Source organism: Lissotriton helveticus, chromosome 7 (assembly GCF_964261635.1).
Source record: "Lissotriton helveticus chromosome 7, aLisHel1.1, whole genome shotgun sequence".
Lineage (NCBI taxonomy): Eukaryota > Metazoa > Chordata > Amphibia > Caudata > Salamandridae > Lissotriton > Lissotriton helveticus.
The window spans coordinates 601,478,425-601,496,980 of record NC_136068.1 but is presented as its reverse complement, the minus strand read 5'-3'; the positions used below and the strand labels follow the sequence as shown (position 1 = coordinate 601,496,980).

At 45.0% G+C, this 18,556-nt stretch overlaps 1 protein-coding gene across 1 annotated transcript in view; it reads right to left on the bottom strand.

Annotated features, from left to right (window-relative positions):
• Positions 1-18,556, bottom strand: part of HK3 (hexokinase 3) — a 397,869-nt gene that overhangs the window by 24,382 nt on the left and 354,931 nt on the right. The window contains exons 12-15 of the mRNA XM_078652800.1: positions 16,307-16,455; positions 12,585-12,704; positions 6,835-6,930; positions 5,312-5,411 (exon numbers count right to left, since the gene is read on the bottom strand). Coding sequence (XP_078508926.1) covers positions 5,312-5,411; positions 6,835-6,930; positions 12,585-12,704; positions 16,307-16,455 — 465 coding nt within the window. The remainder of the gene's footprint in view (positions 1-5,311; positions 5,412-6,834; positions 6,931-12,584; positions 12,705-16,306; positions 16,456-18,556) is intronic.

The window sequence follows — 18,556 nt, the reverse complement described above, 5'->3', positions numbered from 1 at the left end:
TCATTTAGAGATGAGGAGAAAATAGTTTCTTTATTAATTCAATATACACTAAAAACAACTAATACCTGCCACCCAAGCCATTCTTATAGCTATATTCTATATTGTTGTAGTCTGATTTGTAACACTTGTAGCAGTGTGATGGTTAGTAGTTGTGCAGGTACTGTCACTGGCAGCGCCGGCAGGGGCAATGAGTGATGCAAGCTGCAGTGGCCTCCTGACAAGGGCCCTGGCAGTTATTTTCTTTTTTTACAAATTAAGAACTGGTGCAGTGTGGCTCTTTTCATGGGTCCAAGGGTGCCCAGGATGTAAATTTGTGCAAGCTTTGCTTACTGCAGTTCATAATTGTTTTTATTGAATATGAAATAGATCCCTGTGGAGAGCAGCAGGTGGACTTGTCAGTTATTTCTAGCCGTGAAAATAGGAAATTATCTGTGACAGTTGTGTGAAAGTTAAGGTTCCTTGGGGCTGGCATTTGTAGGAGAGTAGGATCTGCTTCCTATGGTTACCCCCACTTTTTGCTGCGTTTCACTGGTTTATCGATTTTAGTCTGGCTGTGTCCCTGCTAATCAGGACCACAGCCTAGCTGTTCTCTCTCTAAATTGATTAGGTACATAACAGATTGGTTACTGGGTAACCCTTGTGGGCCCCTAGTATATGGTACCTTAGGTACCAAGGGCATAGGCACCCCAGAGGCCTATATCTGCATACATATATAGACACATATCAATCTATAAGTCACTCCTATGGCAGGCCTTGATAATCCTGAAGGCAGAGTGCTTGGTTTTGAGTGAGAGGGTGCCCTAGCATGAGCTGAGCCCCTCTGCAGCTTTCGGAAACCCTTGCTTATAGCTGTTTTATGATATAGCCATACCATATACTCTTAAGTAGATTATAACCTCGGGGTACAACCTAACTTTGGTTTGGCTTTATCAAAACATGTTGTGTTTGGTGTCAAACACTTTGGAATCCTACCCCCCCCCCACGCCAGTTCTGGGGGCGGGGGTAGAATTCCACCCTTCTAGAGGGAGAAGACATTTACACATATACCTGACCGGTAAAAGTTAAACAGAGCCCCAGCATCACAAAATGGATGCTGCTGCCACAGACACGAGTCTGACCTTCTACTGCTGGACGAAACTCCGGCAGGGAAGGCTTGGACAATAGGTTTCCTGTCCAGGGAGGTGCCAGCACCTCCCCAGACAGGCTTTAGTGTATTGGGGCAGGGTGGGTTTCATTCAGTGAATGCTTTTCAGACACTGCCTGGGGCACACAAGGTGTCCCAAGCATTTCCCAGTTCAAACCAGTTGCTGGGGTACTCAGCCCCAGCTCTGGCGCGAAACTGGACAAAGGGGAAGGGGTGTAACCACCCCCTCCCCAGGTCCTCCCAAAGGTGGGACCCGAGAGTTAGTCCAACCCCTAAACTTAGTATAAGTATAGGAACCCAGTCACTAGGACTTTAGATTACCCTGGACGAAACTCTGAAACAAAAAATCTTGGACCTTCGACATTCCATATTGACTGGAACATAGAAGAAATCTCCCTTGGGGTCAAGGAGTGACTCCCCTGTTCAAACAGGCACCAAAGAAGTATCTTGCCGCTCTGCATTTTCAAGGCTCCCAACGGATCCCGAAGAATCTGCGACACAGGACACAGACTTCCAGACATCTCCGAGGCTGACACGAGTCCCCAGCAGAGCTGAGACTTGTAGCTATCATGAAAGACGTGGGACCGGAACTCCTGGACATCCTGCAATTTGCAACTGCACCTACTTCCCGAAGTTTCCCGAAGTTGTGCATTGGGCTATTTGTTGCCCTCACCCCTCGCACCTTTTGCACCGAAGCTAGTGACCCAGACTCTGTCCCCTCTCCTTTCAGATTCTTCTGATCTCTGGTCCACCCTTGGATCCATCCGGACACTTTTCTCCTGGTCGCCTGCAGCACTTCTTTGCAGCTCTCCATAGGAATCGACGACGAAACCGGACACGAATAGACACCTATGCACCCGGCTTCCCTGGGTGAGGTAACACGAGTACTTTGGTGCTCCTGTGGGTCTTGACTCTCGAAGTGTCCAGTACAGAAGGGGTTACCTCGCATTCCACTCCTAAGTGTCCTTATTCTTTAAAACTGTAACTTAAACTATCTCCATAGAAGTCAATGGTGATTCGCGGCTGTGTTTAGACACTGCACGCATCCCCCGTGGGTCTCCTGCGTCTCTACCTTGGGTGGTTCCTGGTTGCCCCAGCGGTTCTACAGGCCCTAGGCCTTGGCTCTATGCTTACAGCGGTACTTATACCACTTTCTTAGTATATGGTTTGTGAGGCCCCTAGGGCAAAACGTATACTGTGCTAGATTACTGTGTGCTATTTAAGTTCTTGTATTGTACTTTTGCCTCTAACCTCATAAAGAGACTAGAGGGGTGTGCTTAGAATAAATACATATATTTTATATATATACCTGGTGTGGTTTTGCTTTCAATTGATCATTCAAGAGATTATAGACTGGTAAAACAAGCTGATTTACATTCCTTCAAGACTTAGCCTGAAGGCTGCTCTTCACAGCTACCACTAGGATAGCTTTCTATAAAAGTTGTCTTAAACCTACCATCAATAAGGGTTGTTTGGACTGCTGCAAGGTGCCCACTAGAATTGTGGATATCATATGCCAGGCAAACTTCTTGCAGCATTGTTCTGTGAATTTGAGCATCTTAGAACCATAGTGCCTGAGAGGTGGATGTCTCATATATAGCCTACCACCAGGATACACCACGCTTGTATATGTATGGTTTAGAAGGTAAGTGAGCAATGCCGGGTCTTTTCTATGTTGGCTCTGTGTTGTATCACCTTCGTAGTAGGTTAACTCTGGGAAGCCCAGTTTGCTTTAAGTCTTTATAACATTATGACATAACTCATTCCTTTTCTTTCCACTGCTCAGGCGAGGGAACATACCACTAGAAACTTAGGCTTAAACTGATTAATTATCAGGTACATGGAAAGCATTTGAATTTTGTAATCCGTCTGCTGCATTCTGTCTGCTTAGGAATCGTATGAAATAGATTCTATAACAAAGAATATCTCCTGCTATTGACCGAGTGGACAAGCGGTCAATGAGAACAAAGTCTGCCTTTTATCAAACAAGCGCTGGGTTTCTGTTCTGGAATCACAAATGTCAGCTGGCCATAAAACCTGATCAGCGAAAACCAGCAACTGCAGAGAGCAGAAGGTAGGCAGAGACAGCTGATCCCAGACACACTCCTTAAGGCACTCTAATCCCCTTCAGAATGCTTCCAAAACCCTTGAAATTCCTCCTCAGTATAACCTAGTGCACAAGTCATTCATTCTAGCCTGTGGACCTTTTAATGAGATGTGGGTCTTTTTTTTTCATTATGTAACATGTATTTCGTTAATCAAAGTAACTTCATGCATGGTTGAGCTTGGATCGAAGCCCATGAGCCCTCAGTGGCTTTGTTTGAGAGAACTAGTACCCTTTTCCAAGTATCAGCACTAGTCGAGCTTGCAGTCCGCAGGAGTGGTAAGCCTGGAAAAGGCATCATGGGTTTCTGTTCCATGACACTGGATCAAGGCTAGCTCTGGAAGATCACAGGGTTGTTTCTTGGTGTGAAGACGCTCCCTGCAGTGATTAAGGTCCCCTTTTAAAAGTGCCTTGGATCAGGATAAGGAAGAAGGGTCTTTGTGTTGGGGTCAGCAGAGGTCTCATGAGTTTGTGCTGGGAGCAGCAGAGATCCATTGACCTTGGTCAGGTGGCTGAAATAGGACAGTTGCCTTGATAAGAGATACAATGGACACATGTGATCTTCTGCTCCAACCTGGTAGCTCTTCTTTAGAATTGGAAATCCTTCAGTTGTGGACCTACCTTCCTATGGATGGAAAAACAACCCGTGGTATTCTCCCATATTCATTCAATTGTTGTATGATGGCGGGAAGGGCATGACAGACTTGAAGCTTCAAAAATGGGCAGCCCCGGTCTCAACAATCAATGACTGGATCTTCGTAGGGAAGACCTGGTATTTTAATTGAAGTATGACTTGTCCAATAGCGATGCTCTCCTTGGTCTCCCATGCAGTGCTTCCATCCCTGGGGGACTCTCCTTGGTGACCAGGGCCACCTTCAGTTACTGGCAGTAGGCTCTTAGAATAGTGGGCTGGTAGTGTGCACGTCTATACGAAACCCACTTATGGTGTGGTAGTTGCCTGTCACAAGGAACCATTGGAGGAATTTACAGCTTTGGATGACATGCTGAGATATTAATTCATCGTACAGAAGCTACAGTTCCGTAGATACTTACAATAACGCCTTGTGCTGGGGACGTACTGTGCTGAATTGACGTTCCTTCCAGAGTTCAGTCCCCTAGAAGTGAAGATTATATTGGAACCACTGCATAAGAAGATCCCCTCATGCACCTCTCCACTCAGTGGGAAAGGAAGGATCACAAGTGGACTGCAGCTAAGATGGTGTTATGTACGTTGGTGATATCTGTATCATTCCATTAGCTTCTTCCACAGAATTTAGTACAAACCCACAAAGGTATAGAGGGTGTGCGGCAATCGATTCCCAAATTGTGCACAATGGCAAATCGCAACATGCAGGTTTTTTTTGCATATGGTTTGGAAATGTACAGAGATCTGTTCCAACTGAAGCCGCACTGGGGAACCCTAACTATGGTGTTAGTTTAGTCAGTAGAGCCTGAACAGAAGACAGGGACACTGAGAATCATGGAGGACATGGATTGCACTAGAGGTTTACATTCCATGATTAGATTGGGTTTCCAGTTTGCAAATTATAAATATCATGAGATATTGATGATCGTCTGAGTCCGTGCCTATGGACAGCTTGAGGAGAAAGATGGGACTTTGCCCACACGTAGAGGATGGCCCATACAGGGCTAAAGGGTCCACAAGAAAATATAATAAAATATGGGGAACCTGGTGGCATCACTTACACAATATGTGACCGCCAACATACCCTGGCTGGGGCTATATAATGTACGAGATATGGGTCTTAAATACAGAACCACCATTGGGATGTTCGTTGACAATACAGAAGGTATACGTTGCTTCCTGAATGTCATGAAATATACTGTTTGTTTGTTGTTATACACAAAAATCAATGAAAAAAGAACATTATACAATAACAACCCCAACTCCTTGCTACACACCATGCAGGGATAAAAGGTTTCTGGCTAAAATACTGTTGACATATTTATATGGCATGCATTATCTTTGATCAAGGAACTAATGTGGAATCTCTTAAGCCTGCAGTGCGTATTAACATTTGCCCTACCAAACCTTTACTTACCCACGATGAGCCCAACCTCGCACTTTGGGCATTCGTACCCGCATGACATCATCGTCCCCACAGTGTCATTCACAATCGCCACCACGTCAAGCTCAATGTTCTGAGGAGCAGATTAAGACACGGTTACCTCAACCACCGAGATAAAGAGGTTAGAGTGGCCAATAGACAATTACGCTAAGGACATAAACACAACCAAATAACTACGCGCCACCACCCATCACTGGTCATCTTAGGGTTGTTCTATTGGAGAAATGAGGGCCCAGGCCACAGGAACTTGATGTATGTAGCAGAAACCTCAACCAAACTTGCCAGGAAATGGTGTGGCATTGATCTCTACATGGGTGAAGTACCTAACAATGTAAGGGAAGCGCTTCCACCTGCCAGTTACAAAGGGGTAGCTTTTGGTTTTACAACCAAGACACTACGGACATTTTAGTGAAGCCTTCATGCCAGGCGTTATCATCCTCATGGTGTTCTGACCATTGCTGCCCCGCTGCATACCAGTCGGCCACAATAAGACAGAGAAGGCCATCAGACAAGGGGGCGGGAGTGCAATTAGGATATTAACAGTGATCACATTGATATTACATTTTTAGAAATCTGAGTGGTGTCCAATTAATGGACCTCAGAAGGATGTGAGACTCAGAATCAGAATTCTCTTTATTTGGCTGTGAACAGCCATAAAAGCATGCAAGATATGTGCAAAACAGCAATGGAATACATACAGATTATTAAAAGCACACAATTAGAACACATAAAATCCTCAAGTTTGGTGATAATAATGATCAGCAATCTAAATAAAACAGGCTGAGATACACAAAACCAAATTTAAAATAGAGACAAGTGCAAATTCATCACTCTGTTAAAATGAACCTAAAAGTATCTACCTCCTGGAGCGGACTGCAGCTATAAGAAACAGATTCACATTTAAACAGATGTGAGACTCAATGAGATCAGAATGTTGTGAAATTTGCTATAAAATTTATGATGATAATTTGATATGAAATTTAAAGAGTTAGCATTGTGTGATGAAAGCGACAACAGCATCTATCACACCGATAGTATTTAGGATGGCATGAATTGTGTGGAGTTGTGAAAGTCACAAAGAATAGAAGTATGTGCCATTCATGGTGATCAACATGGCTGACATTAATTTTTTCCAAATGATACAGACTCTTGGAGATCGGTGTGGTTTCACATTAAAGGACAGCTGAACAGTAGCACACTCAAGTACATCGGAAAGGTGGTAAATTCACAATATCAGAGCAGCATTGAAATAGCTTTAGAATAGTGTTGGATTTCAAGAGTTGGGTGTGCTGAAAATTCATAGAGTGCAGAAGTATGTATGTCAGTGCAGATCAGAATGTTGGCAAATGCAGGGAGATCCCAATTGTGTGATCATGAAATAAGTATGAAATCCATGGATCTCAAGATGATGGATGAGAAACAGGTTCTCCTTTTGTACCTTCCTATAAAGCCACTTACATTGGAGAAAGTAAATAAAGGTCTCACTCAAAAGGTACCTTTTTCCGCCGTACTGCATCTCGCAGCAGCTCAGCCACATCACGGCCCTCACAGTCCGAAGCCTTGAAGCCCTTAGTCCAATGGATGAGGAAAGCCTAGAGAAGATCAGAGTATAGAGTAGACATGAGAAGAAGAAATTAAATGACAAATGATGGTAATTATGGAATGGCTGGGCAGTGAGGCTCACACTATGAGCTCATAAAACAACACAAGCAGCTCACATGCCAAGCTTATCTATCTGCCCAGGACATACAGAACAATCACCTTCACTGGAATGAAAACACATTACTTCATCAATGACCACATACACTTCAATGGAGTTGCCTATACCTCTCATTTCAGTGACCTCATATACTTCAGAAAATTTCCATTCAACCTCTTTTCACCTACCTCTGGACTTGACAGGTACCTCACATATTGCCACATGAGCGGCTTTATACCCTACAATAGGCCCCCGCTAATCGCAGTTCGCTGAACAAATAAACCTACCTAATTTAACAATTTTCTAAAGTAGTTGACTTGTGATTTTCAGCAGCTTCTCACCGGCCTTATGAATTTCAAAAGAGTGTCAGTCAATCCTACTTCAATGGACCCCTACAAGTCAATGAAGTATTGAGCCCTCCAACGTCATTGGTCTCCTTCAATGGAGTCACGCTTGTCCCCAATCACTGGTCTCATTCCCTGTGATGGAGTCTCAATCAATTGTATTTCATTGGCCTCTTACCATACACTTCAAAGGAGCCTCACTCTATACCCGCCCTGGGTCCTATACACGACATCAACATTTCACTCATTCTCAGCACATGATGCATAGACTTCACACAAGCCTCACTCTCACATCATTTGCCTCTCACAATTCCATTGCAGATCTACCAACTTTGACAAGAATGTTAAAGTGTCAGAGGATGTGAGCCCTTCAAGGGGTGGAGCTTTGAGCCCATTAGTACCTGCCCAACAATGGAGGAGGAGGGGCTTCCAATCTGTCACGGCTCCAGTCTATTCTCTTCCAAAAACAAATAACAAAGGCTGCAGAGGCTGTCGTCAAAATCCTGAGGGGGTTGTAAAAATCTTGAAGGATGTTGACTACTCAGAACCAATGGCGGCTGCCTCGGAATGGGGGTGGTGAGGCAGGGGGAAGAAGCATAAATTAAATAAACATACATTCGGCTGCCGCCACGGCCTCTCCTCCGTCCTCACTCGCCACTGCAGCAGGAACGGAAGCATCCAGGCTCCCAGATTCTCCCAGCCAATCACAATGCTGCATGAGCAGAGTCGTAATTGGTCTGAGCGGCCTATTTGGCCGCTCAGGCAGTGCCTGGGAGCCCGGGCATGTTTTCCACTGGGCTGTGCAACACAGCCTGGTGGAGAACCTGCTAAGTGTGCATGGCTGGCCCAATAGGGCCGGCCAAATATTCATGCGCACTTCGGGAGTGCAAACCACTCCTCACTATGGCAAGCTCAGCCGAGTCACGCAGGGAAAAATAAAATGATAATAATGTCTTGTTATTACCATTTCATTTTTATTTTTTACACTGCTCAGGAGTAGTGCGGCGATGCTCCTCCACCTTAGCGGAGGAGCCACCACTGCACAAAACCCCCAAATGCAAGCAGGACACACGTTCTATGCAGGGATTTCCAACTCACTGTGTGCACACACTGTGATATCAGCCCTTCGCCGAAAGACTGTGTGAAGACACCCAATATCGTGTGACACACCTTGGCACACTGTGAGTTGGCACATCTGCAGGGGTGTCATCTGCGGATCAATGGAGTATGGCTGAAGCCATCTTGGTTGCTGCTTCATGGAGGGAATGTACATTACTAGGCATATTTTGTACTACACTACAGCATGGATACAATGTATGGGTATTGTGAGTATTGTACCGCAGCACTGCGGGAATGTGGAGGTGTTGAGAGTATTGTGTACTAATCAACAGCACAGAGTGAATGTTTAAGTATTGAGAGCACTGTGTCCTGTGCTGCAGTACCTAGGGTGAGTGCGTGCACAATATACATAGTGAACAATGTTGTAACATGAGGTAATGTACAGGTACTGAGAGGGTTGTGCACCATGCTGTAGTACTGAGTGAATGTGCAAGTATTGAGAGTACTTTGTCCTATTCTTCAGTACCTAGGGTATGTGCTTTTACAGTGTAAATAGTATACTATGTTGTAGCATGAGGCCATGTACAGGTACTGAGACCATTTTGCACCACCCTGCAGAACTGGATGAATGTGAAAGTACTGAGAGTATACTGTGTGCTATACTGCAGTACCTAGGGTGTGTGCATGTACAATATAAATAGTGCACTATATTGTAACATGTGGTCATGTACATGTACTGAGAGTGTTGTGCACAGTGCTGCAGTACTGAGTCAATGTGCAAGTATTGAAGGCATAGTGTACTATACAGCAGCATAGATGGCATATGCAGATATTTGGAGCAGTGAGGGCTATGCTATATCTCTGAGGGAAGATACTCATACTGTTGGACTAATAATGCAACTAGCCGACTCCTTCCAGCATTGTGCGAGTTAAGTTAGCATCTGCTACACCATTTTGTATTCAGCCATCATTTTGTACTATGATCGAAAGCAAACTTCTGTCCCATACTGTTTGCCTCAGCAGAAAGCTGCCTCAATTGTTTCTCTTTATTATTCAAGGTTGAGCTTCACTGCACTAATGAATAGATCGTTCTGTATTTGCATGCCTTTCCCAGAAGATAGCCCTGCTCCCACTCTCAGAGAGGCGGGCTCGGGCTGAGTAACCTTGAAATTAAGATAGCATGTACCCGGTCTCAGGATGGTATCTTGTCCTTCTGTACCTCCTTTGTTCATCAGCACCCAGACTGGAAAATTCCATTCTGGGTGGGTATTTAGGGGTGTTGGAAATGTATGTTTCCAGTCCAGGGAAGGCATGGTTTGGCAGTTCGGGCTGGACTGTTCCCATGAGGCACAGGGTCAGACTGAGTTGCATATAGCCATGTCTGAACTGGGGTGACAGAGTGGGCTAAAGAACGGTGATGGATTAAACCCAGATCTTTTGACTGGGTGTGAGTGTTTGATTGGTTCAGATGCTCTGTCCATCACCACCCCCTTTTGTACCGGTTTTGGCCGCCATAAGTGTGGCAGGGTATGCTCAGACGGGAGTCCCTTGCTTACTTTGCCACTGGATTCAAGCAAGCCGGGCTGAAGACGGCTGTAATGCCAGAAACCGGTCCTCGGAAGCTTGTTTCCGGTCCAGGGAAGGCATGGTTTGGCAGTTCGGACTGGACTGTTCCCATGAGGCACAGGGTCAGACTGATTTGCATATAGCCATGTCTGAACTGGGGTGGCAGAGTGGGCTAAAGAACGGTGATGGATTAAACCCAGATCTTTTGACTGGGTGTGAGTGTTTGATTGGTTCAGATGCTCCGTCCATCACCACCCCCTTTTGTACCAGAAATGTATATCTAGCATTACCATGTTGACGGGAGTCAGTACCTCTACAGCATTCTAAGGAGGTTGGTCATACTGGACTCCCCTTGAGTATATGACTAATAAATAACTTTGGTTTGTATTCTCTACTGTGCGGTCGACTCTTCATTTGTTTGGAAGCCTGAGAGGTGGTCGCGAGTGACCCGGGTGGCCCTAATCGGGTCACTTCCTTCAATACTTGGAGTATTGTGCTCAGTACCAGATTACAGTGGGAATGCTCCCGTACCAGGCGTTCTGTGTACTATGTTGTGACACAGAACAACTGCATTGACCCTGCTGGTATTATATGCAATTCTGCGTACTAAGGGTAAGCATGAGGTTTTTTTGTTTTTTGCTAGGACCCAATAGTGCTGTAGGGGAGAGGTACTTGCAACATCACAGGCTCTACTGCAGAACCCTGGAAAGATACAGCCACTCAGATACTATTTCTTTCGCTGCAGCACTGACGTATGCACATATAACAGAGGTACTGTGTTCTGGTAAACTGCCCTGAGGGGAAGTGCAGGTACTGGACTATTACACACTATGCTGGAGCACTAAGGGAATATGAAGGCACCAGTTGTTTGCTGTTCCATGGTGAATCACTGAGAGAGCGTCACAATACTTAGAGCATTCTTTACTCAGGAGCAGCACCAAGGGAATGTACTGAGAATATTTGGTACTATGATGCAAAACTGAAGGAATGTTAAGGCACTCAGCTTACAGCACACTATTCTGCAGCACTGGCGGAACATTCAGGTACTGGGATCATTGTGCACTGTACTGCAGCATTGACAGTATTCCTCAGCACTGAGAGGATGACAGCTCCTGAGTGGATTATGATCCATGCGGATGCGGCAAGGGAATGATACTCTGGTGCCCGAAATATTACTTACTATATTGTAGCATCCTGGAAGGCACAGGTATTGAGACTATTGTGTTCTATGCTGAAGTACTGAGGGAAGACATGGGTCATTGGAGTTGTGTTCACTTTGCTGCAGCAGATGGGTCAAGTACTGCCAGTATCACAGGTTGTGCACTGAGGGCATATGCTGTTACTAGGAGAAATGTTTACCAGCAGCACCAACAGAAATGTTCAATTCTCTGGAGTACTCTGTGATGTGTTGATGCCACAAGGTATGTCTAGGTAGCAGACATGCACTATGCTCACGGCCACTAAAATTATGCGATTGTGCAGCCACATCGATTGTCGCATAATTTTAGATTAGCTGACTTTGCCACATTATCCATCATCTGCCGCATAATCTGAAGATTTTACCAAAAAATGAAACGTTTCTAAAGTTAGTAAAAATGCAGTGACTTGTGTTGCTGAGCAGTGAAAGACCCTTTGCAAAGGTTGACTGTTCACCTTTCTGAAACGTATTTCTATATTTGATGCTAAACGGTTACTAATGAGGTACAACTAACACCCAGACAGTGCTACAAAGCTTAAAAATGCATCTAATAATCTAATAATAGACTTTATTGTGTGATTTAAAAAAACCTTTGCAAATTACAAAATATAAAATATTTAAAAGTATACGTATAAAAGAGAATGTGAGTCCAGTGTGGATAAAAATGGCAAATGTGCCTTACCAAGTTCTAATGCTAGTGGAGGTTCACAGGTTTGGATACCATCACAAAGTTTTTTTTCTGCTTGATCCAAGTACCTTACTAGGGCGCAGTTTAGTTTGGTGTTCCGTGGATCAAAGCTTGCCAGAACTGCTGCTCTACACGATCTAACCTTGTTTATGTTCCAGAGTTTCCTTAAGAGGGACCATCTTTCATGCAACAGGTTTGGGCAGAGGCATAAGATGTGTATGATGTCTTCTTTATGATTCCCACAAAGTCGACAGTGTTCATGGTCGTGATCTCTTTTCCATTTTGGCAAGTGACACAACAGATTGATGACACCCAATCTCAGTTTTAAGCTTAAAAATGCCAAATGATGAAGTAACACTATCACAATGTGCCCCATAATGCTCCATTATTTACCTTTTCTTGACGCATAATTTACTCGAACCTGCCGCATAATTTGACCCTCCCCGCCGCATAATTCCAGTGGCCCTGGCTATGCTCTAGCATTGAATAAATGTGCAGATACCGGCTACATTGCACATTGCACTGCAGCACCAAGGGAACATGCAGGCTTTTTGAATACTTTGTGCTATGCTGCAGCACTAAATGAATGAGCAAATCAAGATGAAGAGCATCATGTGTTGCAAGGAAATTGATGAGCTAACAAACCAGAGGATGGTCCCAAAACCTAAAATTCTGTGATCTTCCATCCTTACCTCATCCAATCTTGTCTGCTTGCATGGGAAGGAGAACGTGAACCCCAGAGGCAGCTTTCTTCCCAGTATTCCTTGCTTCTTTTGGAAATCTATGATGCAGTCAACTATGTGATCGAAGAGCTAAAGAGAGGATAAAAGTCAGTTGTTAGTCCTATCCGCTCGCTGACTGCATCCCCAATCCCCATGAAGACGTGGCTGTGAAGGCAGCAGTCCTGGGTGATCAATGCACTCACTTACGCTTAAAAGATACAGTCTTAAAAGGTATCAAAAAGCACAAGTCAACTCCAATGCACTCACTTCAGCCTTAAAGAGGCAGCCTCCAACTTTAGGGCTCTTAAAACCCTCAGGAATCAAAAACCAAGAGTCACCTCCAGCACCTCCACACATAGACGCGTCCAATGATCTAGAATATCCCATGGTGAGAGTCCTAAATCCTCTGGAATCAGACAATGGTAAGAGGCACACACCCTCCAAATCTCAATTGTAGGAGCTACCACATACCCTCCAAATCTCAATGGTAAGAGCCACACACCCTCCAAATCTCAATAGTAAGAGCCACACACCCTCCAAATCTCAATTGTAGGAGCTACCACACACCCTCCAAATCTCAATGGTAAGAGCCACACACCCTCCAAATCTCAATAGTAAGAGCCACACACCCTCAAAATCTCAATGGTAAGAACCACACACCCTCCAAATCTCACTGCTAGGATCCACACACCCTCTAAATCTCAATGATAAGAGCCACACACCCTCCAAATCTTAATGGTAGGATCCACACACCCTCCAAATCTCAATGGTAAGAGCCACACACCCTCCACATCTCAATGGTAGGATCCACACACCCTCCAAATCTCAATGGTGAGAACCTCACAGCCTCCAAATCTCAATGGTAAGAGTCACACACCCTCCAAATCTCAATGATAAGAGCCTCACACCCTCCAAATCTCAATGGTAAGAGCCACACACCCTCCAAATCTCAATGGTAGGATCCACACACCCTCCAAATCTCAATGGTAAGAACCACACAGCCTCCAAATCTCAATGGTAAGAGTCACACAGCCTCCAAATCTCATCTCAATAGTAAGAGCCACACACCCTTCAAATTGCAATGGTAAGCGCCACACACCCTCCAAATCTCAATGGTAGGATCCACACACCCTCCAAATCTCAATGGTAAGAGCCACACACCCTCCAAATCTCAATGGTAGGATCCACACACCCTCCAAATCTCAATGGTAAGAACCACACAGCCTCCAAATCTCAATGGTAAGAGTCACACACCCTGCAAATCTCAATGGTAAGAGCCACACACCCTCCAAATCGCAATGCTAGGATCCACACACCTTCCAAATATCAATGGTAAGAGCCACACACCCTCCAAATCTCAATGGTAATCGCTACACACCCTCCACATCTCAATGGTAGGAGCCACACGCCCTCCAAAGCTCAATGGTAAGAGCCATACAGCCTCCAAATCTCAATGGTATGAGTCACACAGCCTCCAAATCTCAATAGTAAGAGCCGCACACCCTTCAAATTGCAATGGTAAGAGCCACGCACCCTCCAAATCTCAATGGTAGGATCCACACACCCTCCAAATCTCAATGGTAGGATCCACACACCCTCCAAATCTCAATGGTAAGAGCCACACATCCTCCAAATCTCAATGGTAGGATCCACACAGCCTCCAAATCTCAATGGTAAGAGTCACACGCCCTGCAAATCTCAATGGTAAGAGCCACACACCCTCCAAATCGCAATGCTAGGATCCACACACCTTCCAAATATCAATGGTAAGAGCCACACACCCTCCAAATCTCAATGGTAAGAGCCACACACCCTCCACATCTCAATGGTAGGAGCCACACGCCCTCCAAAGCTCAATGGTAAGAGCCATACACTCTCCAAATCTCAATGGTAGGATCCACACACCCTCCAAATCTCAATTGTAAGAGCCACACACCCTCCAAATCTCAATGGTAAGAGCCACACACCCTCCAAATCTCAATGGTAAGAATCACACACTCTCCAAATCTCAATGGTAGGATCCACACACCCTCCAAATCTCAATGGTGAGAGCCGCACACCCTCCAAATCTCAATGGTAAGAGTCACACACCCTCCAAATCTCAATGGTAGGTTCCACACACCCGCCAAATCTCAATGGTAAGAGCCACACACCCTCCAAATCTCAATGGTAAGAGCCACACACCCTCCAAATCTCAATGATAAGAGTCACACACTCTCCAAATCTCAATGGTAGGATCCACACACCCTCCAAATCTCAATGGTAAGAGCCACACACCCTCCAAATCTCAATGGTAAGAGTCACACACTCTCCAAATCTCAATGGTAGGATCCACACACCCTCCAAATCTCAATGGTAAGAGCCACACACCCTCCAAATCTCAATGGTAAGAGTCACACACTCTCCAAATCTCGATGGTAGGATCCACACACCCGCCAAATCTCAATGGTAGGAGCCACACACCCTCCAAATCTCAATGGTAAGAGCCACACACCCTCCAAATCTCAATGGTAAGAGCCACACACCCTCCAAATCTCAATGGTAAGAGCCACACACCCTCCAAATCTCAATGGTAAGAGCCACACACCCTTCAAATCTCAATGGTAAGAGCCACACACCCTCCAAATCTCAATTGTAGGAGCACCCAATCCTCAAACATGAAGGCCTTTTCAGCTTCCGTGGTCCTCGAGTACTAGAAATCTGCCAAACTTGGGAATCCTCCAGTGGGAAAGGTCCTCCAAACTACTGCCTCTCTTAAAGCAAAGAGACCCCGGCTTCAATCCTCCTCCAGTATCGACAGCACACTAATCTAAATAAAAATATTAGTGAAATTTCAACTTAACCTTGAGGTCTCTGAACCAGAGTTGTACCACCTCAGGGGACCTTCAGGATGCGATGCCTTAGAATCTCCAGAGTTCTCCGACAGTCTGCCAAAATTTGGACTCCGCCAATGCAAAGAGCCATTCAACTTCCTGCAGAGCCCATCATCCTTAGGACCCCATGCCCTCAATACAAAGCGTGCTCAAACTCTAGACCCCGCAAACCTTCAGAGTCCTCCGAATGCTGGAGCGCTTCATGTTCTCCATTCTCCAGACCTTCCTGACCACAGGGACACTACAACCTCAGAAGTCACCCTAACGCCCGGCGTTCTCTTGACCTTATGCTGCGGGACATATCCAGGCAACTCTGTACCATTGAGGGGGAGGGGGTGGGGGGCTGTCTCCTCACAATACAACTTTCACTGATCCTTCCTCATCAACCCATGGCTCACACCTACTGACCGCGCCCTCCAGGACAGATGCCCAAGCTATTTGTTTATTTATTTGTAATTTTCTATACGCAGGCCACGTCAAGAGAACATCAGACCCATCAACATAATAAACAATAACTTAAACAACAATGATGAATGGTAGAGATTCAACAGGAATGATTAACGTTATAGAGGGGATGGGAGTGATTGTTCTATGTACTACCCAGGTTAGGGTAAAACATAAAAGGGAGCATTACATATTAAAAATCCTTATATTACATCTTCCATGACAACCCAAAACAATATCCAATATCAACCTATTAATCCTAACCAGATCTACAGCCTCCTGGGTGGAGGAATCTACTGCTCCAAATATGGGAGGAAGCATGCAGCTTTAAGAAGCGAAGGGCGAGTCAACGGCAAGGGTGACTCCTGTCCTCACCTGAGTCCCCGTGCCTTGTATTACCGCCTCTGGGAGTGAGTAGGCCTCACTGAGGATTTTCATGCCACCTTCCTCCTTGCTCTTAACCTGCACCAGCAGCACTCGGAAATTCGTCCCTCCGAGGTCCAGCGCAAGGAAGTCTCCCCTCTCTGCAAGAAAAAAGTAGTGCGGATTAAACCCTGTGGAGGGCCCTAGGCAGTTGAAATTTCAGGGCCCCAGTCGCAAATTACCTCCTAATACCCAATGCACTGGATTTATTTACAGACTAACAGCTGCCAGAAGATGAGCTTTTAAGCAGTGGCGGCTCCTCCACTAAGGCGGAGGAGCTTCGTCCCACTGCTTCAGCTGCAAGCTGAATACAAAAAATAAAATGCTAATAATGATTGTTATTATCGTTTCGTTTTTTGTATTCAGCTTGCAGCTAAAGCCAGGCAGGCGGGGCTGGGCTCCCCGCGCATCACAGGGGGAGGAGAGGTGTCAGCCCCTAAGGTGTGCATGACGCTTTGGCCAGCCCTCTCTGCCCAGTCAAGGCATCATGCGCACTCTGCATGTTGTCCAAGCAGGCTGTGTTACCAGCCTGCTTGGAGAACATGCACAGCCTGCCAGCCCCTGCCTGAGCGCCGAACCACGGCACTCAGACCAATCACAACACTGCTAAGGCAGCATTGTGATTGGCCAGCGGATTCTGGAAAGCTGTGAGAGAGCACAAGTTTGGAAAAAAATGTATAAGTACGCCATATTTACAAGCACGTAGTTAGTTCACATGTACTTTGCACCAGAGTGTTTATATTTAGAAGTGAAATACACAGAGTGTTTATATTTAGAAGTGAAATACACAGAGTGTCTTATATTTAGAGGTGAAATGCATAGAATGTTTAAGTAGAGTAACGATAATCATAACTGTGTGAGACTAATGTAGAAATGTTTGGGATGAATATGAAAACCTCATGTTCTCATGTTAAAGGAATAATGTAAGAGTTGAATGTAACTCTAAAAACCCAGTATTTTGTGTAGGCCTCATGGCAATTCACAAGCAAATCTAAACGTGCTGCTAAAATAATGTGAGACAAGGTTGACATGGTTCTTTCAAAATGTACTATTGAATTTAGGGTTAAAAGTATATGTTTTATAGATGTGTTATTTTAGAAACGTATGCTAGTTAAGAATGTTTGCTGTTTAAATCAAGTTAACGTTTTAAGAGTGCAGGAACCTGCTGCATGTAAATCAAGTAGGCCAGAGCCGATAATGTCATGAAGTTCAAATCGTCATGTGCTCGTTAGAGGAGAGGTCGTGAGGTGTCCAGTATGAAGCTCTGAGAGTGTTTTATGGCCTAAGATATGGTGGAGTCTGGAATTTGAGGCCCACTGCAGGAAGGGCTGTATGCAGGTGCGAGGGTCCTAATCAGCTCGAATGAAAGGGACTTTGTTCAGTGGCGCCTTGCGCAGGCCTGTAGGAGTTTCCAGGAATTTCAGGGGGTATCAGCGCACTGAAGAAGCTGCCTGGGAACCAAGGTCAACTTTAACGAGGGTCTTCAAGAGTACCATCATGGAGTTTGCCGCGGAAAGATGTACCACGTGAGGGGCGTCCCGAGGGGCGTTTCTATTGGAAATGTGATTTGGTATTAGGGAAAGTGACCCGGGAGGAGAGCAGAGCAGATGATTTTGGGAGCCTAAGGAAGCGGATGGGTAGGCAGATAGGCTGATCAGGAGAGACCCATTATCAGAGAAGAGACAAAGAGAAGTGCGTGATCTTCTTAGGAAGTCACCACGGCTGACACCTAGAGGGTTAAGATCTTGTTAAGTAGGGATGTCATTTAGTATAGTGTAGGGACAGACTAACTTTAATTTTCTTTTCTGTAATGACTTTGAGGTTGCAACTTGTATCCATTTTAGCAACCCTGATGGTATTCGAACTTGTACTTATTATTTTGTTCTTCAGACTCAGACTATTCAAGAAGTTCATGTTCATAGTGATTCCGATATACCTGTTGAATCTCATCTTGAGAAGTTTGTATCTTCAGTTATCTTTGACTTTATATTAAATCTTTAAAACTTCATTTTGGTCAGTGGTCATTTAGAGTGGTGTAAGTTCTTAAATTGATTGTTTACTTCGAGATTACCTTTTACTCAAGACAGGTACCAACGATTCAGTCGACAGGAAATGGGATTTGGTAAGATAATTAGTAACCAGTAATCCCGCGTTACCAGTTGGTAGCAGAGTGAGGATGGTTATCTTCTTGAGGAAGGTAAT